At 38.2% G+C, this 27,473-nt stretch overlaps 1 protein-coding gene across 2 annotated transcripts in view; it reads left to right on the top strand.

The window, feature by feature from the left end:
* The window catches only part of LOC126090883 (mitogen-activated protein kinase kinase kinase 4), a 201,103-nt gene that overhangs the window by 124,125 nt on the left and 49,505 nt on the right, over positions 1-27,473 (top strand). For both annotated transcript variants that reach the window (XM_049907019.1, XM_049907018.1), the window contains exons 16-17: positions 16,090-16,305; positions 25,884-26,217. In XM_049907019.1, coding sequence (XP_049762976.1) covers positions 16,090-16,305; positions 25,884-26,217 — 550 coding nt within the window. The remainder of the gene's footprint in view (positions 1-16,089; positions 16,306-25,883; positions 26,218-27,473) is intronic.

The raw sequence follows: 27,473 nt of genomic DNA, 5'->3' as shown, positions 1-27,473 counted from the left end.
AGTTCATAAACAGGGTGTATACGACCCAGGACAACCGGGAGATCCGGGAAAAACCCGGGATATTTTTAGAATTCCGGGAATTTTTCATTGTTTTAGTTTTCAGTTAAATTTTTGTATTTTTGACTGGTAAGAACTGATACTCTAACAAAGGATGTTACTGTATGCTGCTACTGCAGAATAATACTTCAACAATAAAACATAAATGAGAGGGAAAAAAAACGAAAATAACTTAAACTGCAAAGGAAATGCATCATATACAACAATGACACACAGTGCTCATGCAAGCATCTGCCAATTGAAAATGTGTCAAAGGCTTTAGGAAGACTATGCAGTGCTTCATAACAACAAATTGCCTCCATTGAGCGTGAAGTCGCAACTGTTTACATTCGATTTGTTTTAGCAGTTACGCGCGGACTCATGCGCATGCCGCATTTGAGTCACGCTTGAGTAGTAGATTCTCCCGTTTCTGGCAACAGGAATGTGGCTGCTGGCTGTGCAAGCAGTCGCAACAAGCAGCTAGATGCTACCGGGAAAAGGGGGCGCCAAATTCATATTCTTGAGGAAAACTACTTGTTTCACAAAGCACCTAGCATCCAGCGCACGTTTGCCTATTGATTATTCATATCATTTTGAAACGCTTCCTTGTTGGTTTTCGAACACATTTTAAGTTTATTTCTGAATGAATCCTAAGTTGACTTTTGAATGTATGCATAGTGTATGTGATGTCTCTGTCAGGAGAAACCTCGTCGCATCCAGAAATAAACTTTCAGCAGGCAAAAGGGGACAGGGCTATACGAGCTGAGGGAGTAAAGCCGAATGGACGAATGCCAATTGCTGTCTGATTACGTGGTTGATTGGGTTTGCGAATGATCAGCGATGTTATAATTACTAGCGAAATCCATAGATTCAGACTACCAGAGTGGAAATAAACAACTGACAGGAATAACAGGTGAGGAAGATTACATATTATCTTCTCGGTGTATCCAAGAAAATGAAATTTTGACAGAAAATTCTTGGCCAGATCGCTACACTAGTAAGGACCAGTTGTACAGTCCCCGCCTAGCAGCCGCGTAATTTCTATTCTGGAAGTAACGCGGAAAACGTGTTGTTCGAACACATAACAACACCTAACCGGAAAATAATCGTGGGATAACTAAACCTGTGATTCTGGCAGGATTAGTGAAGTTAATTGGCGAAAAAATTTTGACAGTGACAGCAATAACTACAGAATTGTTGATGACAAGATTGTTTCTTAGAACGAGGAAGGAGAAGAAACGGGGACATCACACAAATTATGGAAGACTAAGACGATACCAAATTTATATAAAAATTTCGTAATAATGCTTTCCGATCTCATGCTTGAGAAGCTGGTGCGTATGAATGAAATGTGAAAATAATTCATAACATAAAGCTTTGTGCTTGTAGTAGGCCTAATAGGCATTTGATATTGGTACATATTGGACTATATTCTGTCGTGTTATAAAAATGGCCATTTGTGCCAAAACAGTCTCGTTTATTTGGTGTGTTACAAAATTGCTGCCATATTAGAAAGGCCTATTTTGTTTTATCTAGCAGTCAGTGACAATATAGACGTAATCAGATTGAGAAACCACACCAGTCTTGGGTATTATTTGTATTAACAGCTTTTTCAGTATTAGATAACGACATTTAGATTTTTCATGTAGCAAAACGTTTGACGAACTTTGATGAGGTAATGTAAAGCTGTAGCAAGATTAGAGAGTAAAAAATGCTAGGAGCTAATGTCTGAAGAAATATGTAATTTCTTGCTTATCTCTTGTCAGTATTGGTTTTATGTCACACAAAACAGCAAATTATTAGCTATTAAGCAATAAAGATTTCAGATTTTCTGAAGAGTTTTTATTCTCTCGATTACAAATAATCCCATCCGCTATTAATTGTGAGATTTTTTTAAAGAGGGGCAGGCTGTCAAACTGGCCGCCTGGGAGCAGGAGAGGCGCCACAGGACATTTCAATTTCTACTCTCCTGAATATAGTTTGGACGTGCGGTAGAAAAATGCTTTATGAAGAGGCGTGGCACTGCACTTTGGCATACTTAAGACCAAATTATATGTCTTACATTTCCTTGAATACATATGTTTTAAGTTCAGACTTTTCAGAAAGATGTGCGCTACAAGATGAACATATTTTGAAAATTCGAGTTTTTTAAAATATTGACCCGGTTCGCAAATGTTGTAGATCCGGGGCTGATGCGCAGAGCAGTCTGAGCTATATGCATAGTCTCCATGTGACCCATGTATACATTTAGTGATTTTGCTGTTTCCCCTTCGTTTACTCTCACGTCAAATGAAAACAAAACGGATATCTGTGGCCGGGAGCTATCAAGTGAATTAAAACACATTCACATAATTACGGAAGGTTGAAATATGTCATTAGTTTCAGATTTTATTTTATTTCCACTTTTCTGACAGTCAAGAATTAATCGCCTTGCAGAACAATGAAGTTATTTTTGTCTGTTTGCTAAAGAAATTAGGCTTTTGTTAACCTTTTCCGCAGAGGCAGTCAATGTATTTGAAACGAAATGTTTAATTCCACAGTACTGGCTAGTTTCAACTGTTTGCTGCGTTTCAAGTGCATGTTTTCATTTTCTAGCATATGTGGCATCATGCCATCATAAAGACCCAAACGTGATATAAGAAAACCACACTGAAAAGAAGCTTAATATCAGGTCGAGGTCTATTTCATTGGGAATCTTGACATGCGAATGTGCCCTTTAAGTATGCACTTTAAATGTGCACATTTTAATATTGTTCACGAAATTCCAATGCTCTTGCAGTATCCTCTGATGTCTTGTTTCTTTTATGACATAATGTGTGATCTTTCAATGTTTTACACGTACTTACAGGGTGTTTCAAAAATGACCGGTATATTTGAAACGGCAATAAAAACTAAACGAGCAGCGATAGAAATACACCGTTTGTTGCAATATGCTTGGGACAACAGTACATTTTCAGGCGGACAAACTTTCGAAATTACAGTAGTTACAATTTTCAACAACAGATGGCGCTGCAAGTGATGTGAAAGATATAGAAGACAACGCAGTCTGTGGGTGCGCCATTCTGTACGTCGTCTTTCTGCTGTAAGCGTGTGCTGTTCACAACGTGCAAGTGTGCTGTAGACAACATGGTTTATTCCTTAGAACAGAGGATTTTTCTGGTGTTGGAATTCCACCGGCTAGAACACAGTGTTGTTGCAACAAGACGAAGTTTTCAACGGAGGTTTAATGTAACCAAAGGACCGAAAAGCGATACAATAAAGGATCTGTTTGAAAAATTTCAACGGACTGGGAACGTGACGGATGAACTTGATGGAAAGGTAGGGCGACCGCGTACGGCAACCACAGAGGGCAACGCGCAGCTAGTGCAGCAGGTGATCCAACAGCGGCCTCGGGTTTCCGTTCGCCGTGTTGCAGCTGCGGTCCAAATGACGCCAACGTCCACGTATCGTCTCATGCGCCAGAGTTTACACCTCTATCCATACAAAATTCAAACGCGGCAACCCCTCAGCGCCACTACCATTGCTGCACGAGAGACATTCGCTAACGATATAGTGCACAGGATTGATGACGGCGATATGCATGTGGGCAGCATTTGGTTTACTGACGAAGCTTATTTTTACCTGGACGGCTTCGTCAATAAACAGAACTGGCGCATATGGGGAACCGAAAAGCCCCATGTTGCAGTCCCATCGTCCCTGCATCCTCAAAAAGTACTGGTCTGGGCCGCCATTTCTTCCAAAGGAATCATTGGCCCATTTTTCAGATCCGAAACGATTACTGCATCACGCTATCTGGACATTCTTCGTGAATTTGTGGCGGTACAAACTGCCTTAGACGACACTGCGAACACCTCGTGGTTTATGCAAGATGGTGCCCGGCCACATCGCACGGCCGACGTCTTTAATTTCCTGAATGAATATTTCGATGATCGTGTGATTGCTTTGGGCTATCCGAAACATACAGGAGGCGGCGTGGATTGGCCTCCCTATTCGCCAGACATGAACCCCTGTGACTTCTTTCTGCGGGGACACTTGAAAGACCAGGTGTACCGCCAGAATCCAGAAACAATTGAACAGCTGAAGCAGTACATCTCATCTGCATGTGAAGCCATTCCGCCAGACACGTTGTCAAAGGTTTCGGGTAATTTCATTCAGAGACTACGCCATATTATTGCTACGCATGGTGGATATGTGGAAAATATCGTACTATAGAGTTTCCCAGACCGCAGCACCATCTGTTGTTGAAAATTGTAACTACTGTAATTTCGAAAGTTTGTCTGCCTGAAAATGTACTGTTGTCCCAAGCATATTGCAACAAACGGTGTATTTCTATCGCTGCTCGTTTAGTTTTTATTGCCGTTTCAAATATACCGGTCATTTTTGAAACACCCTGTACATACGGGCTTCCTACATCATGATAGCTACTCAAGCGCGGTGTCGCCTGTTACCTGCACTCTCTGGTAACTGCTGAAACGAACCTATTTTTAACAGGTCGTGGGAAAATATTGCGAATGGTGGTTTGAAAAGTGTTACTTTCAAAGTAAATATACTTTTACGTAAGTTGAGCTATGTGCAAGAATATACCATGGATTTGTTAAATCACAGAGTGTTTGACTCTCATTTAAAAATCAACTCTTTAATGACGAGCCATTTAGAAGAATTTCGAACACTGAAGATCAGACATTTATGTCATTATTAAAAATTTTTACTGGCACATTTGTGTGATGTATCTTAAAGTGTAACACGCGCAAAAAAGGTCAACAGTATATGCGAAAGCTTAGCTTCGCTTGCAGCTTGAGACCACTATTATATGTGAAAGCTTTGCTTTTCTTGTAGCAACACTATGTATATTAATTTAAACTATTAACTTTCCCTGTTTGTGTGTTCGTGTTACTTAAAAGTGGTGTTGCTGTTGGCTGACTACATCACGTGTCCTATTCTCTGAATAACCGCTGTCACCAGCTGGCGAGATCACGTGACGTGAGCTACGAACGGCTTACTGAAGCACATCGAAATCTCGATTTCAATGATTCGGAAAGTAACATGCGGTATTTGGTGGAATTCGAATGTGTGCTGTCGTAATCCGAAAATATGCAGCGTACATGTTGCTGCACATCAAAGATATTTCCAAAACATGTCTTTCCCTGCAAGGGCGTACCCAGGATCTGAACTGGGAGGGGGGGGGGGGGGGGGGGGGGGGGCAGGTCATACTAGTTTCAGGAAACAAGGACTCGAGACAACATACAGCACTTCTTATTAAATAAAACAGTAAACCAGTGAAAAATTGCTTATAATAAACGTTTTAAATACAAGAATGCACTTGTACAATCTGAGAAAACATGCAGCATTTCTTATTAAATAAAACAGTAAACTAGTGAAAAACTGCAAAAATCTTTGCTTCACTGCGTTTAAACTTGCAGTGAAGCTCTCTTTGCTTTCGTAGTAGTTTCCTAACTTTGTTGTTCAACCACGGTGGGTTTTTCCTGTCCCTCACAGTTTTACTCAGCACGTACCTGTCTAAAAGCATTTTACGATTGCCTTGAACTTTTTCCATAAACACTCAACATTTTCAGTGTCGGAACAGAAATTTTCATTTTGATCTGTTAGGTAGTCTGAAATCTGCCTTCTATTACTCTTGCTAAACAGATAAACCTTCCTCCCTTTTTTTATATTCCTATTAACTTCCATATTCAGGGATGCTGATTCCCTGTTCTGCACTTAGTCGTAAAGTTTGGGTCTGTTAGTTATCAGTAGGTCCAAGATGTTATCTCCACGCGTTGGTTCTCTGTTTAATTGCTCGAGGTAAATTTCGGATAGTGCACTCAGTATAATGTCACTCGATGCTCTGTCCCTACCACCCGTCCTAAACATCTGAGTGTCCCAGTCTATATCTGGTAAATTGAAATCTCCACCTAAGACTATAACATGCTGAGAAAATTTATGTGAAATGTATTCCAAATTTTCTCTCAGTTGTTCTGCCACTAATGCTGCTGAGTCGGGAGGTCGGTAAAAGGAGCCAACTATTAACCTAGCTTGGTTGTTGAGTGTAACCTCCACCCATAATAATTCACAGGAACTATCCACTTCTACCTCACTACAGGATAAACTACTACTAACAGCAACAAACACGCCAACACCGGTTGCATGTAATCTATCCTTTCTAAACACCGTCTGTGCCTTTGTAAAAATTTCGGCAGAATTTATCTCTGGCTTCAGCCAGCTTTCTGTACCTATAACGATTTCAGCTTCGGTGCTTTCTATCAGCGCTTGAAGTTCCGGTACTTTACCAATGCAGCTTCGACAGTTTACAATTATAATACTGATTGCTGCTTAGTCCCCGCATGTCCTGACTTTGCCCCGCACCCTTTGAGGCTGTTGCCCTTTCTGTACTTGCCCGAGGCCATCTAACCTAAAAAACCGCCCAGTGCACGCCACACAACCCCTGCTACCCGTGTAGCCGCTTGCTAGCCCGGGAGAAAGTGTATTTTTAACCGGGAAATCCGGGAATTTTTTTCCCTTGTCCACTTATACACCCTGATAAAGAACTGAACCGACATCTTGAGGCACGGTACCATTCTTGTGCAGCATTCTGCCATTAGTTTAATTTGTAATTAGACATAAGCTATTGTTAATAATTTCCACAACATGATCATAAGAAAGCTGGAGGAATGTAAAACAGTATGGACTGGGTAATTTGAGTAACAACAACTTTTAAATTATTTTGGAGCTTATGTGCCTGCTAGTTTGTGCTGAAATCAAATGTGATTTTGAAGTTTATTTGATAACAGTGAGCATTATTTTCATTTGCAATAAAAATTGTATTTGCATGAAAGTAATTAAGATTCATTATGTTTTCAAGAAAACCAGTTATTTTAGAATAAAATAATATACAAAAAACAAATGATTTACCCATATTTGCACAAGTTGGTTTCTGACAAAATATACAAGTCAAGTTAACAAACATAATTTTACTCTCTCTTAGTCTAATCCTGTACAAATGAAAGTGGAAGGTAATTATTAATTAAAATTTTATTTGTGGCTGTGTTCGACCAGTCTCCAGTCTTGCCAAAACAAAATAAACTGAGGGACAGGAGATGAAAGGAATGAATGAATGAATGAATGAAAGAAAGCTCCTCTCAAGTAGCAGTCAGCCTGTAAGCCCTTAATACAAATATTGTTTGGTAGGCCATACACCGGAAAACATAATAATCATATTAAGTAGCATTATCATATTGGTTTTTCTTGTAAGAATTGATCATAATTGTTTTACTATGCCTGACTGGGACAAAACAATAGCATTGTGTATATTTGAGTGGCATCTGTCCTGTCGGACATATTCAACAGAACAGACACCACTCGTGATGACGCGGCTAGGCATACATTTATATGAAATAGAGAATAGTGAGAGAAAGGTAGGGGATGGGTGGGAATTTGTGACTTCCAGCTGCACAAGGCATTGTGGTAATGCAATGGTGAAAGTTGTAAATTTGTGCCAAACGGACACAAGTGGCCCATTCTCTGTTTCATATCATAATCGTAGCATTTAGCTTGATTGTTGACATGCTTGTGAAGTGGAAACATTTGTATAGAATTTTGTGTACTGATATCTGTGCAATGTGTAGTTTTTACTATAGGTATGCAGTCACTTCTAGGAAGTCTTTAGATATCTCATTTAAACAGTTTTGTGTGGTGTAATGTTAATGAATGGACTATAACAATTTCATCTGTGAAAATAATATTGATTGTTGAGATTTATTGTACTAGTCATTGACAATTAGCAGAAGCTCTTCAGTTAGTTTGTACACCATCTCGCTGTAAATGAATACAGATGTTAAGTAGTATGGGTAAATTGCTTTGGTATAACATCAGCAGTAAATCACAGAGAGTTAGTGAAGTCATTTAATTACCTTGCCATGTCCATTCGGTGATTTAAAATGGACCAACTACGATAATGAGGAAGTAACGTAGAGGTGCTTTTGTCATCTACCCTAAAATATTTTTCATCTATTTAAAAATACATACATACATACATACATACATACATACTGAAAAATGAAAATGATCGAAGTTGGGGCCTGCTGTTCCTAATGAGATATTATATGTGCAAACAAAGCTGATACTTGGTGTGGTGTCTTATGGGAGTGACCATGAAGGCATTTCCCATTTACAGTCGCTCTCATCATCCACCACGCCAAATGCAACTTTGTTTGCGTGAATATTACTTTGGCCAGTAAGAGAGTACTGCAGAAATGGTCATTAAACTTTGGAGGCATAACTTACAGAATAAGCATTGGACAGTACAATGAAGGTTTTGTATTTATGAGAGCATTTACTGTTCAGTTGGTGCAAAGCTGTTGTTTAGGTAAAAATGTTCTTATGGTTTAGGCTAGACCCCCTTTTGATCAGTGCACTTCTATTGTTGAGATTTTCATTCTAAATATTGGTTTGATACAGCTCTCCATGCTAGTTTATCCTGTGCAAGCCTTTTATCTTTGCATAACTGCTACAACCAACATCCTTTTGAACCTGCTTGCTTTAGTCATGCCTTGGTCTCCCTCTACAATTTTTACCCCTCGTATGTCCCTTCATGACCAAATTGACAATGTTATTATGCCTTGGAATGTGTCCTATCCTCCGATCTCCTCTTTGAGTCAGTTTGTGCCTTAAATTTCTTTACTCCTCAGTTTAGTGCAGTACCTCTCGTTAGTTATTGGAGCTTCCCCTATAGTTTCCAGCATAGTTTGTAGCACCACATTTAGAAGTTTCTGTCCTCTTCTCGTCTCAAGTATTTGTTGATTATGTTTCACTACCATACAAGGCTACACCCTACTATCTTCAGGAGGAACTTTGAGGTACTTAGATTTATATTCAGTGTTAACAAATTCCTCTTTTTCCAGAAGTGCTTTTCTTGCCAAATTCTGTGTACATTTAATATCCTTCCTTGTTCAGCCATCATCATTTATTTTTCTGTCCAAATGGCAAAACTGATATACTACTTTTAGTGTCTCATTTCACAATCAAATTCCAGTTTAATTTGACTATATTCCATTACCCTCAGTTTAAATTTGTGGATGTTCATCTGTTGACCTCTATTCAAGACACTATCCATTATGTTCAACTGCTCTTCAAAGTTTTTTTGCCATCTCTAAGAGAATTGAGATGTCACAGACAAAACCAGCGTTCTACTATGTATTATGCAGATATCATAATAAGAGAGATGAAGGTGTACACAGAAGTGCTCAGACCACTGCTCTTACTCCTCAGCATCTGCAAATGCGTGAATAATTTTCCTCCACGACACAGCTGGTGATGCCTGTTGATATGTGACTAAGGATGTAAGTGTAATGTGCTGAGGCTTGCAATTCCAGTAGAAAACTTTTTGGTGTGCCCATTTACCATTAAACTTTATGATTGAGATACTGTAGTAATTAGAGCTCTGGATTCGTTTTTAGGAGGTGCAAGATTCATATCCGAGTTACTTCACTTTGATTTACTGTATTTACGCAATTACGAGAGGATATAATGTGACTGGAAAAGTAAAGTGTCTACTCAACAAGAGGCAGCAGAAGAAGACACACACCTTTTTTTTTTTTTTTATGAATGGGCGAGAATTTCTCACCAGAATAGAAGACTATCTGATAAAAAAAAATTGTAAAAGAAAGAAAAATTGGTAGGTAAAGTCATGGAAAGAGACAAAATCTTATAAAAAGTGGACAAACAGAAAGATAACATAGATTTTTTCTCTCTCCAATTACATTGTATTGTCAAAAATTGATAATTTTCATTGTTATATTAGCCCATATGGTCACCTACATCTACATCTACATCACCTGCATCTACATCTACATCGATACTCTGCAAGCCACCATATGGTGCATGGCGGAGGGCACCCTGTACCACTACTTGTCATTTCCTTTCCTGTACCACTCGCAAATATAGTGAGGAAAAAATGACTGTCTGTAAGCCTCCATATGAGCCCTAATTTCTAGTATCTTTATCTTTGTGGCCCATAGGCACAATGTATGTAGACGGCAGTAGAATCATTCAGCAGTCAGCTTCAATTGCTGCTTCTCTAAGTTTTGTCAGTAGTGTTTTCCTTATGTAACCCTTTTGTCAGTCTTTGTTATCATCTGTCTTGATCAAACTGTCATCTGTTTTCTACTCCTTTGTGCTAGTCCGTTCATTTATTTATCTCTACCATCCAGATTAATCAACACTTCACCCCCGCATCTTTTCTAGTACTGATTTCATTGCGCATAGATGGGTCCATTGTTATTTACATTTACAAATTTGCCTATAACAATTTGTTTATGTTTCACTACACTGCAGGATGTTCTCCCAATTGCTTCTTGTCAATTAATTTGTATATTTGACAGCTATTTTCTTTCCCACCCTCCACTTACCTTGTTTATACATTTTTTCACATTTTTATGTATTTGTTTTCCACCAAACCAGTATGATAATTTTTTTCTGCCATTTCCTACATTACTTTCTTTGCCAAGAAAAGTAGTTTGCATTTTCTTGTATGTTTTCCAGGTTTTGTAAGATTTTGTCTTTTTTCTCGACTCTCTCTAATGATTTTTTTCCAATCATTTTTTCGCATCATGCAGGCCACTTCTCTGGTGAGAAATTCTTGTTTTATGTGTGTGTCCCCAGCCGCTGCTTAGTGAGTAGATTTATTTTATCCTTTCAATTACATTATATTGTCAATAACTAATTGTTTTTGATTATAAGAGGAAGTATTTTCCCCAAATTTGTCATTTGAAAAATACAATGTCATCTACGAGGTGCATTCAAGTTCTAAGGCCTCCGATTTTTTTTCTCCAGACTGGAAAGAGATAGAAACATGCGCATTGTTTTAAAATGAGGCCGCGTTCATTGTCAATACGTCCCAGAGATGGCAGCACTGTACGGCAGATGGAATTTTACCGCCAGCGGCGAGAATGAGAACTGTTTTAAATACTTAAAATGGCGACGTTTTCCTTACTTCAACAGCATGCAATCATTCGTTTTCTGAATTTGCGTGGTGTGAAACCAATTGAAATTCATCAACAGTTGAAGGAGACATGTGGTGATGAAGTTATGGATGTGTTGAAAGTGAGTTTGTGGGTGCGACAGTTTAATGAAGGCAGAACATCGTGCGACAACAAACCGAAACAACCTTGGGCTCGCGCAAGCCGGTCTGACGACATGATTGAGAAAGTGAAGAGAATTGTTTTGGGGGATCGCCGAATGACTGTTGAACAGATCGCCTCCAGAGTTGGCATTTCTGTGGGTTCTGTGCACACAATCCTGCATGACGACCTGAAAATGCGAAAAGTGTCATCCAGGTGGGTGCCACAAATGCTGACGAACGACCACATGGCTGCCCGTGTGGCATGTTGCCAAGCAATGTTGACGCGCAAAGACAGCATGAATGGGACTTTCTTTTCATCGGTTGTGACAATGGATGAGACGTGGATGCCATTTTTGAATCCAGAAACAAAGCGCCAGTCAGCTCAATGGAAGCACACAGATTCACCGCCACCAAAAAAATTACGGGTAACCGCCAGTGCTGAAAAAATGATGGTGTCCATGTTCTGGGACAGCGAGGGCGTAGTCCTTACCCATTGCGTTCCAAAGGGCATTACGGTAACAGGTGCATCCTACGAAAATGTTTTGAAGAACAAATTCCTTCCTGCACTGCAACGAAAACGTCCGGGAAGGGCTGCGCGTGTGCTGTTTCACCAAGACAACGCACCCGCACATCGAGCTAACGTTACATAACAGTTTCTTCGTGATAACAACTTTGAAGTGATTCCTCATGCTCCCTACTCACCTGACCTGGCTCCTAATGACTTTTGGCTTTTTCCAACAACGAAAGACACTCTCTGTGGCCGCACATTCACCAGCCGTGCTGCTATTGCCTCAGCGATTTTCCAGTGGTCAAAACAGACTCCTAAAGAAGCCTTTGCTGCTGCCATGGAATCATGGCGTCAGCATTGTGAAAAATGTGTACGTCTGCAGGGCGATTATGTCGAGAAGTAACGCCAGTTTCATCGATTTCGGGTGAGTAGTTAATTAGAAAAAATATCGAAGGCCTTAGAACTTGAATGCACCTCGTAATATTCGCAGATTGAGCTATTGCTGCATATATCAATATTTTTACATTGGTTAATAGAGTGTATAGGAATTGTTTTACATTTACAGATGAAGCTTTGACTATTGAGGTCACAAGCAGAATAATTTTGAGGAATTTGGAAGGGCAGGGATGGACAAATGATAGTCAAGTTTGAACAGGCTCATGATTTACCAATATACTGTTGCGCTCAAAACAATATCGACGTTGCTCAATCAATCACATGACACTTCTAGGCGGTGTTGGTGCAAAGGATATGTGAGGAACTATGAACTAGCCACTATAGCTCTCTCTCCTGCTTAAAAAATATGACAGTTTTGTGAAACACAGAAGGAAATAGTATTAAATTTTATTATCTTACAAGTTGGAGATTTTCTCCGCTCGTGAACTGGGTGTTGTGTTGCCCTCATCATCATTTCATCCTCATCACCAGCATGCAAGTTGCCCAATGTGGCATCGACTTTAATAAGACTTGCATGCAGCAGCTGAACTTCACCGGATGGGGCCTCCCGGCCAACAATGCCACGCGCTCATTTCATTCCCATGCAGCTAATGAGAGAGAACAGCTGGCATACAATATGTTGGGAAGTAAGAGACATTGTAACATTCTCACATCAGTATTGAAGTGAAATGTGATACCGTATAACCCTGCTTTTACATTCCCGGAATTAACATTTTTCCAGCGTTAACGACATTTCTCATGGCTCCCGTCAAATATCCTATATCCACAATCTTAATTCGTACTCGAATTTGTGTCAACATATTTATAATTTTCCTGCGATTTACGCTTTGTGAAAAAATGTTCGTGGAGAAAAACTGATATAAAGTGATGCTGGCATGACATCAGCCATTAAGTAGTGTTTACAAACATTATTTAGTTAAGTTTCTTGACACCAGGGTGCCCTGCTCATTGGATTTGGAGTGGAGAATGTGTAAAGGTTGGAGCAATTCGTGCAGTATCTCCTGCCACTGCCAAGCACTACTTGGTGTCGTGGCTGATGGGAGTAGCTAGAACCCCACTTACATGGTGCTCCCAAAATCAAATTTTGTAAACCAATTTCCCAATACTGCCTCTGGGTGGTCAAGATTCATTCGAATAAATATATCATGACCAATCACAACCATTTCCAAACAATCTCTATTGCACATGTGCAATTTGATGATTGTTGTACAGTTTCATGATTGTTGTGATCTTTGCCACACCTTTGTTGAATCGTATTTAGCGTGTTTCATTGTTTAGCTACTTGTAGCACTAGTTTACACCTTCACTCACTACGCATTGCTAAAATGTTTCTGCTTTAAACAGAACACCAATTACGACTTTTTCATGCTGGACAAAACGTGTTTCGAAAAAGTGTTTCAAGAAATTATTCTCCTTGTCAGATACAGTATTTATGTTATGTATTTTTTGTGACGTTACTCAAACCAAATAATGCAAGAGACGCAGAACAACATATATGCAACTGCCACACAAAATATTTACATAAATATTTGTATTTTACAATGAGAAATTCTCAAAACACATTGAGCTAAGCATGAAAAAATACATAATTGTGCAGTGTTTCATTATTTAGATATTAAATGGCAGCTGCAAGCTTGCCAAAAATATCGAATATGACGTATGAAATTGAATCAAACAGACAGTTATCAGTTTCCATTACATCAGCAGTTATTATTTGATAATAAACCTTTGTCCAGTAATAATAAAGTCCTTGACAAGTATTTCGATGCCTTTTATGTACATGAAGTGCGAAAATGCAAGGAGGCATCCTATACCTAACTTTTACATCTTAAAATGTTATTTCCCACATTTTACATTTTCCCACGTGTTACACCATTTTTTTTTTTTTTTTTTTTTTTTTTTGAGGCCCTGGAAAAGTGTAAAAGTGGGGTTTCACCATTTGTGTTCAGATAAAAACAGCTGTGTTCTTGCATCCCACAGTAATCACAACCTCAGACATTGCAATATATTTGGAAAAAGTGCTAATTATTTGTGACAATGAAGATATAAATTTCACAGCAGTGTTAGGATAGTGATAGTACAAACAAAGGGCTTAGCAAGCAAAAAAGGTAGAAAAGAAAATGGTCCACAGATTAATGCAAACCATTTCTGTTTGTTTATTGTATTTGTCCTTGTATTACCAAAATGTAGCGAATCAACAAATAACATAAATTTAGAATAGGTATAATGTTATTTTTTTAGGCAGATAATTTGTCAGTAAAAAAAAAGTAAAGTTTTCTCAAGGAGCCTCTTAAAAAAATGAGAGAGAGAGAGCGCGGGGGGAGTAGGTTTCTTATATTCAGGGTTGTCTTGCACTTGGGTAAACATGGTAGGTTTTTGTTGATGTCCCTACATTATTGCAGGTGAATGCCATTATGGTTCTTTCAGAAAGGTCCTTGTTGATTCCTCCCACTGGTCTCCCAAATCTGAGCTGGTGTTCTCTTTATAATAACTGATAAGGGGCACTAAGCTCACTCTAACACTTCCTTCCGTCAAACAGGTTATTTAGGAAACACTGATATTTCTGAAGTAGATATGAGGAGGAGAGTTGTTTTGTGATATCATCACTATTGCACATACAAGATGTTGTTTGATTCTGTACTATAATCTGTTTACTTAAGGGAAAAATACAAAATGATAGTCATAACTTTTTTTTTTATAATTTTCTGGTTATTATAAGAGTACAAAGTTCCACTTTGAAGTAACACACACCTGTAGCATAAAGATGCTTGTCCTTTAAATTTAATGTATTACCTTTGCAGAATTATGGAAGTGAATCTATAAATTTGTTAGGATTTTTACTCTTTTTGTTACTAAAATGTTACTCCACAGTGTACGTTTAGAAAATGAAAGGATAATTTATCAGTTTTATTGATTGTTGAGATCCATAGCTGTCGATTATATTAATTTAAGAAATACAGCAACCAACCACTTTTTAATGTATTTTTTATTATACCAATATGCCTTTTGAGATTTCACCCACCTTCAGTTGCCATAATACATGTTTAGTCTTCAGTTATAATCATTAAAACATCGACGCAGTTTAAATGCTGCAGTTGGCCTGTGCAAATTAACAGTTTTCTTTAGTTCCTATATGTGGTGAGCTTTTATATTTAAAATATATTACTGGTTGTAAGTAAATCTAACCGGTAATATATTACAAATATAAAAACTTCTGAAGCCTAGTATTGGTATATTTCTTAATACAATAAAATAAAGGATGTTCTACTCTTGAGACTCATGTGAAACCTATTACATATGTTACGTTAAACAGCTAAATTTTTTTACTGCATGTAGATTACTGAAACTTTAAGACCATTTTACTGTTTACCAAAATTCAGTGATTCTGCCACTGTTGTGGTTAGCATGTATTCAGTGATCCGATGTACATGATTAGAACATTATAAATGTGTAGAGCTAGATGAACATTATTACACCAGACAGATCCCTTTAAATGACCTCATTATGTAATTGGTTTCAAATTTTGTATTTTTTGTTTATTTTAAAATGATGTTTACACATATTAACCAAAAGGAAAGAATAAAACATAATTCAATTAACACAGTTGCTTGTGAATACACAGATTTTTCTGGCATAATAAATGTTGCTGCTTTTCATGGGTACGCCACCATACTTCATTACCCTGACGTCACCATATTTCGACGGTCCAACTGGCCGCCATTTCAGGTGGGATTGCAGGTGCTCAATCATGCTGGCATGATTGTGAACCTGCAATCTCACTGAAAGATGGTGGCCAGTTGGGACATCGAAGTATTGTCTCGTCAGGAAAATGAAATCTAGCTGCTTATCATGAAGAACATCAACACAGTTGCATGTTTGCTGTGAGGAGTGTAAGTTCCAGTACCTGATATTTGCCCTTTTCCTCTAATCACTTCAAAAATTAATTGTAACTGTTTTACTATTTGTCTTTCAGTATCACAAAGAAGTCTGTCGTTTAGTAACAGGTGAAGTGAGAACAGAACTATCACATGGCCTGATCTGTTTTGCCCAGCAGTGGATGAAGTTTGTTAGAGAACGGTGTGAAAGAGGAAGAGGCCTTCGACCACGGTGGGCAAACCAGGGTCTTGATTTTTTGATGACTGTTTGTGAACCTGAAAACACACAATATCTTTCTGACAATGATTTTGATGTGAGTATTTCTGTACTACTATTATTAATGTCTTTGTTGTTGTGGTTGTTGTTGTGATCTTCAGTCCAGAGACTGGTTTGATGCAGCTCTCCCTGCTACTCTATCCTGTGCAAGCTTCTTCATCTCCAAGTAACTACTGCAACCTACAGCCTTCTGAATCTGCTTAGCGTATTCATCTCTTGATCTCCTATGATTTTTACCCTCCACGCTTCCCTCCAGCACTAAATTGGTGATCCCTTGATGCCTCAGAATGTGTCCTATCAACTGGTACCTTCTTCTAGTCAAGTTGTGCCACAAATTCCTCTTCTCCGCAAATATACTCAGTACCTCCTCATTAGTTACATGATCTACCCGTCTAATCTTCAGCAGTCTTCTGTAGCACCACATTTTGCAAGCTTCTATTCTCTTCTTGTCTACAGTATTTATTGTCCATGTTTCACTTCCATACATGGCTACACTCCACAGAAATACTTTCAGAAAAGACTTCCTGACACTTAAATCTGTACTCAGTGTTAACAAAAGTCTCTTCTTGAGAAATGCTATCCTTGCCATAGCCAGTCTACATTTTATATCCTCTCTGGTTTGACTATCATCTGTTATTTTGCTCCCCAAATAGCAAAACTCATCTACTACTTTGAGTGTGTCATTTCCTAATCTAATTCTCTCAGCATCACCTGATTTAATTCGACCACATTCCATTATCCTCGTTTTACTCTTGTTGATGTTCATCTGCTCCTTTCAACACACTGTCCATTCCATTCAACTGCTCTTGCAGGTCCCTTACTGTTTCTGACAGAATTACAATGTCGTCAGCAAACCTCAAAGTTTTTATTTCTTCTCCATGGATTTTAATTCCTAATCCAAATTTTTCTTTTGTTTCATTTACTGCTTGCTCAGTATACTGATTGAATAACATTGAGGATAGGCTACAACCCTGTCTCACTCCCTTCTCAACCATTGCTTCTCTTTCATGCCCCTCAACTCGTGTAACTGCTACCTGCATTCTGTACAAATTTTAAATAGCCTTTCGCTCCCTGTGTTTGACCCCTGCCACCTTCAGAATTTGAAGGAGAGTATTCCAGTCAACATTTTCAAAGCCTTCTCTAAGTCTACAAATGCGAGAAATGTAGGTTTGCCTTTCCTCAATCTATCATCTTTCCTCAATCTATCATCTTAGATAAGTCGTAGGGTCAGCATTGCCTCGTGTGTTCCGACATTTGTATGGAATCCAAACTGATCTTTCCCGAGGTCGGCCTCTACCAGTTTTTCCATTTGTTTGTAAAAAATTTGTGTTATTATTTTGCAATCATGACTTATTAAACTGATAGTTGGGTAATTTTTTACTTGTCAACACCTGCTTCCTTTAGGCTTGGAATTATTATATTGCTTCATTTACTGCATTTTTATATTTTCTCCTTTCATTGATTAAATTCAGTATCCCTTCTGTCACCCAAGGATTTGTAGCGCTCTCCTTTTTACCTGCTTGATCCTCTGTTGCCTCCACTGTTTCATCTCTCAAAGCTACCCATTCTTTTTCTACTGTATTTATTCCCCCTGTTCTTGTCAATTGTTCCTTAATGCTCTCTCTGAAACTCTCTACAACCTCTGGTTCTTTCAGCTTATCCATGTCCCACCTCCTTAAATTCCCATTTTTTTTTTTTTTGCAGTTTCTTCAGTTTTAATCTAAAATAACCAATAAATATTTGTCAGTGCCCACATCTGCCCCTGGAAATGTCTTAAAATTTAAAACCTGGTTCCTAAATCTCTGTCTTACCATTATATAATCTATCTGAAACCTTCCAGTGTCTCCAGGCCTCTTCCACATATACGAAGTGTTAGCAATGATTAAGTTATGCCCTGTGCAAAATTCTACCAGGTGGCTTCCTCTTTCATTCCTTACCCCCAGTCTGTATTCACCTACTACTTTTCCTTCTCTTCCTTTTCCTACTATCGAATTCTAGTCCCCATGACTACTAAATTTTTATCTCCCTTAACTATCTGAATAATTTCTTTTAACACATCATACATTTCTTCAGTCTCGTGATCATCTGCGAAAATATTTAGCATATAAACCTGTACTACTGTGGTAGGCGTGGGCTTCATGTGTATCTTGGCTATGATAATGCATTCACTACAGTGTTCGTAGTAGCTTATCCACATTCCTATTTTTTTATTCATTATTAAACCAACTTCTGCATTACTCCTATTTGATTTTGTGTTTATAACCCTATATTCACCTGACTGGCAGTCTTGTTCTTCCTGCCACCGAACTTCACCAATTCCTACTGTATCCAACTGTAACCTATCCATTTCCTTTTTTAAATTTTCTAACCTACCTGCCCAATTAAGGGATCTGACACATTCCATGCTCCGATCCGTAGAATGCCAGTTTTCTTTCTCCTGATAACAACGTACTCTTGATTAGTGCCTGCCAGGAGAGCTGAATGAGGGACTATTTTACCTCCAGAATATTTTACCCAAGAGGAAACCATCATCATTTAACCATACAGTAAAGCTGCATGTCCTTCGGAAAAGTTACAGTTGTAGTTTTCCCTTGCTTTCAGCCATTCACAGTACCAGCACAACAAGTCTGTTTTGGCTGATGTTACAAGGCCATATCAGTCAACCATCGAGGCTCTTGCCCCTACAACTATTGAAAAGGCTGCTGCCCCTCTTCAGGAACCACATGTTTTCTGACCTCTCAACAGATACCCCTACATTGTGGTTGCACCTACAGTAAGGCTGTGTGTATCGCTAGGCCAGCAAGCCTTCCCACTAACGGCAAGGTCCATGGTTCATTACTGTAATGTAAAGTTACATAAATGGAAATTATTAGTAAGCATTCTCAACACTTTAATTCATGAAATGATTTAGTATGTATATAGAAGAAGAGATTTTATTATTCCATTGCCACATTCATTCAAGCCCTTAAGCCGAGAAAGATACAACAGGACATGATATACTGTCTAACTATGCACATAACTTTGTAAATTTTCTTTTTGTCTTTCCTTGGCAGAAGTGTTTCGGCTAAACATAATTGTACAAGAAATGTGTTTCATTCTTTCTGGAATGATAAAATAGCAATTCTCATCTGAACTCACCAAAAGAGATATATTTTAGATTAACTGTGATGTTTAGGTGACCAACTGTCCAGTCACATTAATGGCACCACTTATCAGAAGCCTGAATAATTATTTTTTGCAGCACTATTCACTGTGAGACGTACAGTAAGTGTGTCAGTGAGGTTCTGGAAGGTACCGACAGAGATATGGAACCGTGCCAACTCTGGTGCCATGGTCACCTCCAGTAGGTTTCTTGGTTGAGCATCCATGGTGTGAACAGCCTGATTGAGGAGGTCCTACAGATTCTCGATTGGGTTTATATCCAAGGAGTTTGGTGGCCAGAGGAGTATGATAAACTACTCCTAGTACTCTTCGAATCACGCATGTACACTGCAAGCTGTGTGACATGTTGCGTTGTTCTGGTGATGGATGTCATCAGGCTCAGGAAAGGGGCAATCCATACCAACTGGTCCAGTACCGGTTGCTTGACCATCTCAGAAAAATTTTGTAATTGCTGGGTGAATTCCCCGATTTTTAGTAGTCACAAAAATATTTTTTTTTTTTTTAATTATGGTTTATTATTTTGAAATGGTGGCCATATTTCTTCCAGGCTGCATGCGTTTTTGTGTATTTGCAAGCATCTACGTTTTTACAATTATTCAGTAGCGGATTGTCCTAAGCCTTTAAGATAAAATGCATTTAGTTCAACACACTCTGGGCTACAAATTACCATCATTATCACTTAGCTGAATGTACTCTTTAATATATTTTTAATAGTTTAAAGTTATCAGCCACAAATTAAAAAAACTCAATTTTTGAACAGTAGTTTTCCAAAGAAAGATTAATTTCTCAGCTTTAATATTTTTTATGCTATTACACTGTATAGTACAGTTGCTTTTTATTGAGCATCAATGGTGAGAAGCTTACACTTTAAAAAAATACACTATTTTAAAAAATGGATTTTTAAAATTTTTCCCTTTTGTGGCCTGCAATATCTCTGTTGGGGGACCAGACGAGTCAAAAATATGTTTTTTGACATCTGTGTTATCTGGAAGGCTAATCAAATAAAGTATACCAATTGCATAATGTAACACACCACATTACACTAGCTAATGATTATTTGTCGAAACAATGCTGTGGTAATTGTTTCAGCAGGCTATCAATTGCATCTGCAAGCCTATACAAGTCTGATTGTTGCCTCCCCCCTTACACCAACAATTGTCTACTCACACTTATTTAGCTAGATGTTCTTGAAGTGTGCAGTTGAAAAATGGTGTCTCAGTGTTCTGTTGGTGTTATTATTAATGAAGCATGTCATTTAAGTGTGTATGGAGTGTATCCTGAAGACATTACTTTAATCGAAGATTACAGTGAAGAAGAAAAAGTGTTGTTTTACTTATGAGTCAGCCCAGAGGTCAAATCAATATGCAAGTACCATGAAATGAAATACTTAAAAAATTTCATCACCTTTTTGGTTAGTGTGTGGACCCTTTTGAGAAACGTAAGTAACCGATAACAAAAGACCTGCGAGAAATAACATTTGATCATTATTCTAAAAATGAAAGCCCTTTTCTCAATCTCGTACCAGGAAAAGCATTGTGTCCAACATGTTATTCTAAGGTATTTGTAATTCACAAGAGAAAGGATATTGAAACCTCAGATACAGAATTTTGTGACTTATCAGCAACTGTTAAAAAAGTAGATACAGCTTGTAAAATCCTGAGTATATCGGCTGCTAGTAAAATTAGAAAACTAAGTCGAGATAAAAGACCAAGTGCCTTGAATACAAAAACTGAGAAAGTGGCAACTACAGTCAAAAATAATTTAGAAGTTTCATTTCAAAATAAAATTTGTACTAAAACAGATGGAAGTTCTAAAACTTGACCAACCAAATATTATGATTTAATAGAAAAACTTAAAACTAAATGCAATACTTCAAACAAAGAGGATAAAATTATCAGTTTACTGCCAAATTCTTGGAGTGGAGCTAAAGTTAGTGATGAATCAAATGTGCAAGAACGTCTTGTTAAGTTAACAAGGCAGTCAGTAAAAGAACAGGGAATTTTACCAGCATTAACAAAGAAAAGTGCATCTAATTTGGTAGATGAAAACACAATCAATAAAGTTAGTAAGTATTATGATTATGACAATAACAGCGGTTTGATGTCTGGCAAAAGATACTGTGTTTCTGTGAAAGAAAATGCTTCTAAGACTCAAAGACAAAAAAGGTTAATATTGTGTAATTTAAATGAACTATTCACTGAATTTAAAAAAGAAAATCCTCACATTAAAATTGGAAGATCAAAGTTTTGCGAGTGGAGACCAAGATGGTGTATTGTTGCAGGGGCAACTGGCACCCATAATGTTTGTGTTTGTATCATGAGAACATAAAGTTGATGATAGATGGGGCCAAGCTAAGAGTTGACTATAAAGACCTTTCGGAAGTTGTGGTATGCAATATTGACAATTACAATTGTATGATGTGAAGATTGTCCAGGCAAACAGGCCTTACTTGACATGTCTGAAGAATCCGAAGTAGTCAATTTGATGCCTGACGGTATAAAATACAAACAATGGGTGACACAAGACAGAACTGAAATAGTGACAGTCATAAAATCACGAGAAGAGTTTTTTTTTAACTGTTGGTGGCTAACCTTGAAAATCTGAAAATGCCTCATTTTATTGGAAAAGCTCAAAGTAAATTTTTTAAAGAAAGAAAGTAAACCTTGGCAGCCGATGAATGCTTAGTTCTTGCTGACTTTTTCGAAAATTATTTCTTTGTAGTTCAAGATGAAGTAAAACGGCACCACTGGGTAAACAAACAGGCCACAGTTCATACATTTGCATTCTGTTATAAAGATTAAGATAAACTAATGAGCCACAGGTTTTTTGTCGTAAGTGACTACTTTGAACACAACACTACAGCAGTTTACATTTTTCAACTAAAATTAACAAACTACATTAAACAGAACCACCCTTCGATAGAAAAACTGATTTACTTTTCGGGTGGGGCTGCAAGTCAATATAAAAAGAAAAATTTATTAACATCTCCTTTTATAAAGAAGATTTTGGGTTTGATGTAGACTGGCACTTTTTCACTTCATGCCATGGGAAGAATGCTTGTGATGGTGTCAAGGGTACAACAAAGCGAGCTGTCGTAAAAACAAGTCTGCAGTGGACTGATGACAATCATATCATAACACCCCCAGAAATGTTCGAATTCTGTAAAAAACATATCAAAGGAATTACCTATGTTTTTGTACAATGTGAGGAAGTACAAGAAGTCTATGACAGTGTCTTGAAGGAAAGGTACAACACTTGTCAGAAGATTAAAGGCACTAATCTTTCCATTGTTTTGTACCCCATTCACACAACTTACTGAAGTGTAAGATCACATCAACTGCGCCTGTGTTTACGATGAACAGTGGAGGATTGGCGGAGTTGCTAATATTGACTGTCAAAACCAAGATGTGCATGTTGTATTTTATCACCCTCCAGGACCAAGGACATCTTTTAAAAAATTGAGAAGGATCAAGTTTGGATGCCACTTGAAAATGTACTAAGGAAGCTGTCTCCCATGGAATTTACAACTGTGACTGGGCGACCTTATAATCCAACACCCAAACTGAGTGAACAAATTTCTCAAATGTTCAGTGAGTGATGTACTAAGAACAAATAACAAGAGAACAATATAATGTAATTAGTAGGCTTATTTTCAATAAAAAAGTAATTAAGCATAGATATGACTAAATTATGTACTGTAACTGATACATTTTATTCCCTAAGCCTAGATATAGCAGATGTTAAAAAATATATTTTTGACTCGTATTTGTAAATTTTTTCCATAACTTCCAATTGAATCTCAAAGTTGTAATTTATACTGAAGTTTGATATAATGAAGGTCTGTTAACTGTGAAATGTTCATATTTTTTATCTGGTCCCCCAACAAAGATATTACAGGCCACAAAAGGGAAAAATTTTTTAAAAATTCATTTTTTAAAATAGTATATTTTTTAATTGTTAGCTTCTCACCATTGATACTCTATAAAAAATAACTATACTATAGAGTGTAATTGCAGAAAAATTATTAAAGCTGAGAAATTAATCTTTCTTTGGAAAACTACTGTTCAAAAATTGAGTTTTTTTAATTTGTGGCTGATAACTTCAAACTGTTAAAAATATATTAAAGAATACATTCAGCTAAGTGATAATGATGTTAATTTGTAGCCCAGAGTGTGTTGAACTAAATGAATTTTATCTAAAAGGCTTAGGACAATCCACTACTGAATAATTGTAAAAAAATGTAGATGCTTGCAAATATGTAAAAACGCATGCGGCCTGGAACAAATATGTCCGCAATTTCAAAAGAATAATCAATGAATTTAAAAAAAAAAAAAAATTGTGACTAGTAAACATTGGGTAATTCGCCCAGCAAATATAAAATTTTTCTGAGATGGTCAAGCAACCAATTATTTTTTTCTTGGACCACTTGGTATGGATTGACCCGAAAAACAAATTGTGTGTAGGGGTGGACATGGTCCCCAAGGATAGAGTCATACTTATGTTGATCATAATGCCTGCCACAATGACAAGATCACCCATACTATGCTGTTGTTCGTGAACCCTTTCGACGATTGTTACAGGTTGTTTGCTGTGAGACATTTCACGTTGCAAACGCCAACACTATAAAATGTAATTCATCCGACAAGGCCATTTGTCACCGTTCAGGGGATGTCCAGTTGTGGTACTGGTGTGCAAATTCCAGCCTGTTTTGCTGATGAACTGCAGTCAGCTTGGAGCCATGAACCATGCACCTGCAGCAGAGGCCCACATACAGCAATATTTGCTAATCCGGCATTGAGGGGAGACTTCTAGTAGCCCCTTGGTTCATTTGGGTGATCTTTTGCTCACCAGTTGCAAGTTGTTCACCCATACAGTTCACAGCAGCCGTCATTCACTCCTGTCATCTATGGCTCGTAGTGCATCACAATTGCCTGGGCACCAGTTGTGGATAGTGGATGGTTCCACTCTTAACTCAAAAGCCAATGGTCATGCACTTTCGGACTTCAGATATATTGCTCTGTTTTCACATAATGACAACTGCACCACTTTCCATGTCCTTCAACATGCTTTATATCCCATCCACTGCTAGTTCTGCCGTCTGTGAGTGGTTGTTGCACATTAATATCAAATGTAGGCAGTGGTCACATTAATATAGCTAGATTGTCCATAAAACTCTCTCTCTCTCTCTCTCTCTCTCTCTCTCTCTCTCTCTCTCTCTCTCTCTCCCCCCCTCTCTCTCTCCCCCCCCCTCGCCCTCTGCCCTCCCTCCCTCCCCTTCCCCTACATCCCCCTTCTCCTCCCTCCCACCCTCTCCTTCCTTCCCTCCCCCATCCCTTCGCTCTGTCTGCCCCTCTCCCCCCCACCCACCCCCCCCCCTCTGCCCCTTGACATAATAATGTGTTAATAATAATTACATATAGATTGTTTCAAAGCAAGTGCATGATATTACACAGAATTGTAGCTTAATATTGCTCTGGGGTATAGGTAAGTTTCAGTAAGCTGATACTTATAACTGAAGTAGTTTTGCAGTGAACCCATGGAGCATTGTCGTCACATTCTTTCTTAAAGTATCGGTCCTTTTTGTTACTCAGCTAACATAGAGTATTTTCCATACATTTGCACCACTTCTTATATTATTCCTAAAACTATAATTGTGTTGCAAACGATTTCTGTATTAATTGTTCTGTAAAATTACTGAGAGAGGTTGAGCATTGTTTAAATCACTGGACAGTCATTTGAGAGGTTTCTTTTTAATCTCCATTCAGCCATACAGAGTTTTTATTTGAACTTTTGATCAGTCTGTAGTGACATTGCTACCAATGAGCTTTAGAAAATTTGGGAATTTTTAAAGTATTCTCAACTTTCACTATGAGTGAACTGCAGGGAACCACGAGGGGAATTTTTGGTATGAATCAGTGGATTACACCATTGGATTCCTAGTGTGATATTTAACCGATTCTGCTATGAAGTAACAGTCTGCATAGATCTCTTGAAATAACAGGAAGTTAATGGCTATAAGCAGAAAATGAGGACATGCAATGTAGATTGTTATGTGTAGGGCCATTCTTTCGACTAACATTGTAAATTACATTTTATTTTAATGCCTTAATTGTACTGTAAATCATGAACTTCTGTCTTGCATTAATTGCATACAAATTGATCTAATTTTTTTCATTTGGTTGATTTTTTTAAGGTAACAGATAAAAATTACATTATCTTCAGAAGCCAACACTACTACATCTCCTCCTCCTCCTCCTCCTCCTCCTTCTTTTTAAACTGTAGTTTCATTGGATATTTTGCATCAACACAACTTTCTGGTATTATAACTGAAGTTAAGTAACATTTTATAATGGTGCCTGAAATTTGTTTAAGATAAATTGTGTATCATTTTGTGAGTTCAACATTATTTCCATTGCATTTACATATTTCCTGAGTCAATTCTTTGTATTTCAGGATCTGAAGAGAAGCATTGATGGGTGCATATCACATGTAATAGGCACGGCAGTGACAAACAATGAGAAATGTTCATTGAATCAGCAACATAATCCATTGTATGGACATTTGCCACGTGCCTCTTTTGATGGACAGTTTCCTCGTTCTCGTGGAAGTTCCCCAGCACGAACTAAGTCACCATCTTATCGATCGTCTCGTTCCTTACAAGACACAAGTGTAACACCACCATTTCCTCATGCACAGAGGTCAATCTCAGCCTGTGTCAGTGCTCCAGTGGATGAGACTGATGCTGTGAATAGCAAAACGGCAGTGTCAGTAAATATTCCATCTGGAGGTAATAATACTATTACTATTGAGGAATAAATATTAGCAAGGGTGAATGAATGTAAGTTAAAAGGTGAAGTATGCATATTCAAGTGAGGAGGCACTGTAAAATACAGGCAGCTTCATCTTTTAAACGATGCCTATAACAGACAAGAATATATTGTCGGACCTAGTGGTCTAGAGGTAAAAGAGTGTGCCTGGATCTATGAGGGATTGAATCGTAGTCAACCACGGATCTTTCAATATGCATTTTGACCTAGTATTTACTTCTCAGTGATGTGGAGATTTGCCAGAAACAACATTTGCTTCAGATTTCACCAGATGGATGACAGTGTCATGTTAGGACACTTTTTTCACTTTGTGATAGATGGCACTGTAATAGTCACAAACGTATAAGTACGTGGTATTACGTAACATTCCGCCAGTGCGGACAGTATCCTGCTTCGTGATACATTACCCGTGTTAAAATGGACCGTTCACCAATTGCGGAAAAAGTTGATATCGTGTAGATGTATGGCTATTGTGATCAAAATGCCCAACGGGCGTGTGCTATGTATGCTGCTCGGTATCCTGGACGACATCATCCAAGTGTCCGGACCGTTTGCTGGATAGTTACGTTATTTAAGGAAACGGGACGTGTTCAGCCGAATGTGAAATGTCAACCACAACCTGCAACAAATGATGATGCCCAAGTAGGTGTTTTAGCTGCTGTTGCGGCTAGTCCGCACATCAGTAGCAGGCAAACTGCGCGAGAATTGGGAATCTCAAAAGCGTCGGTGTTGAGAATGCTACATCAACATTGATTGCACCCGTACCATATTTCTATGCACCAGGAATTGCATGGCGACGAATTTGAACGTCGTGTACAGTTTTGCCACTGGGCACAAGAGAAATCACAGGATGATGACAGATTTTTTTGCACTTGTTCTATTTAGCGATGAAGCGTCATTCACTAACAGTAGTAATGTAAACCGGCATAATATGCACTGTTGGGCAATGTAAAATCCACGATGGCTGCGACAAGTGGAACATCAGCGACCTTGGCGGCTGGTTAATGTATGGTGCGGCATTATGGGAGGAAGGATAATTGGCCCCCATTTTATCGATGGCAATCTAAATGGTGCAATGTATGCTGATTTCCTACATAATGTTCTACCGATGTTACTACAAGATGTTTCACTGCATGACAGAATGGCGATGTGCTTCCAACATAAAGTACGTCCAGCACACAGCTCGCACGCGGTTGAAGCGGTATTGAATAGCATA

This window comes from Schistocerca cancellata, chromosome 1, assembly GCF_023864275.1.
Source record: "Schistocerca cancellata isolate TAMUIC-IGC-003103 chromosome 1, iqSchCanc2.1, whole genome shotgun sequence".
In the NCBI taxonomy this organism is placed as follows: Eukaryota; Metazoa; Arthropoda; class Insecta; order Orthoptera; family Acrididae; genus Schistocerca; species Schistocerca cancellata.
Note: the sequence above shows the minus strand (reverse complement) of the source record. Positions and strands in the feature narration are given on the sequence as shown.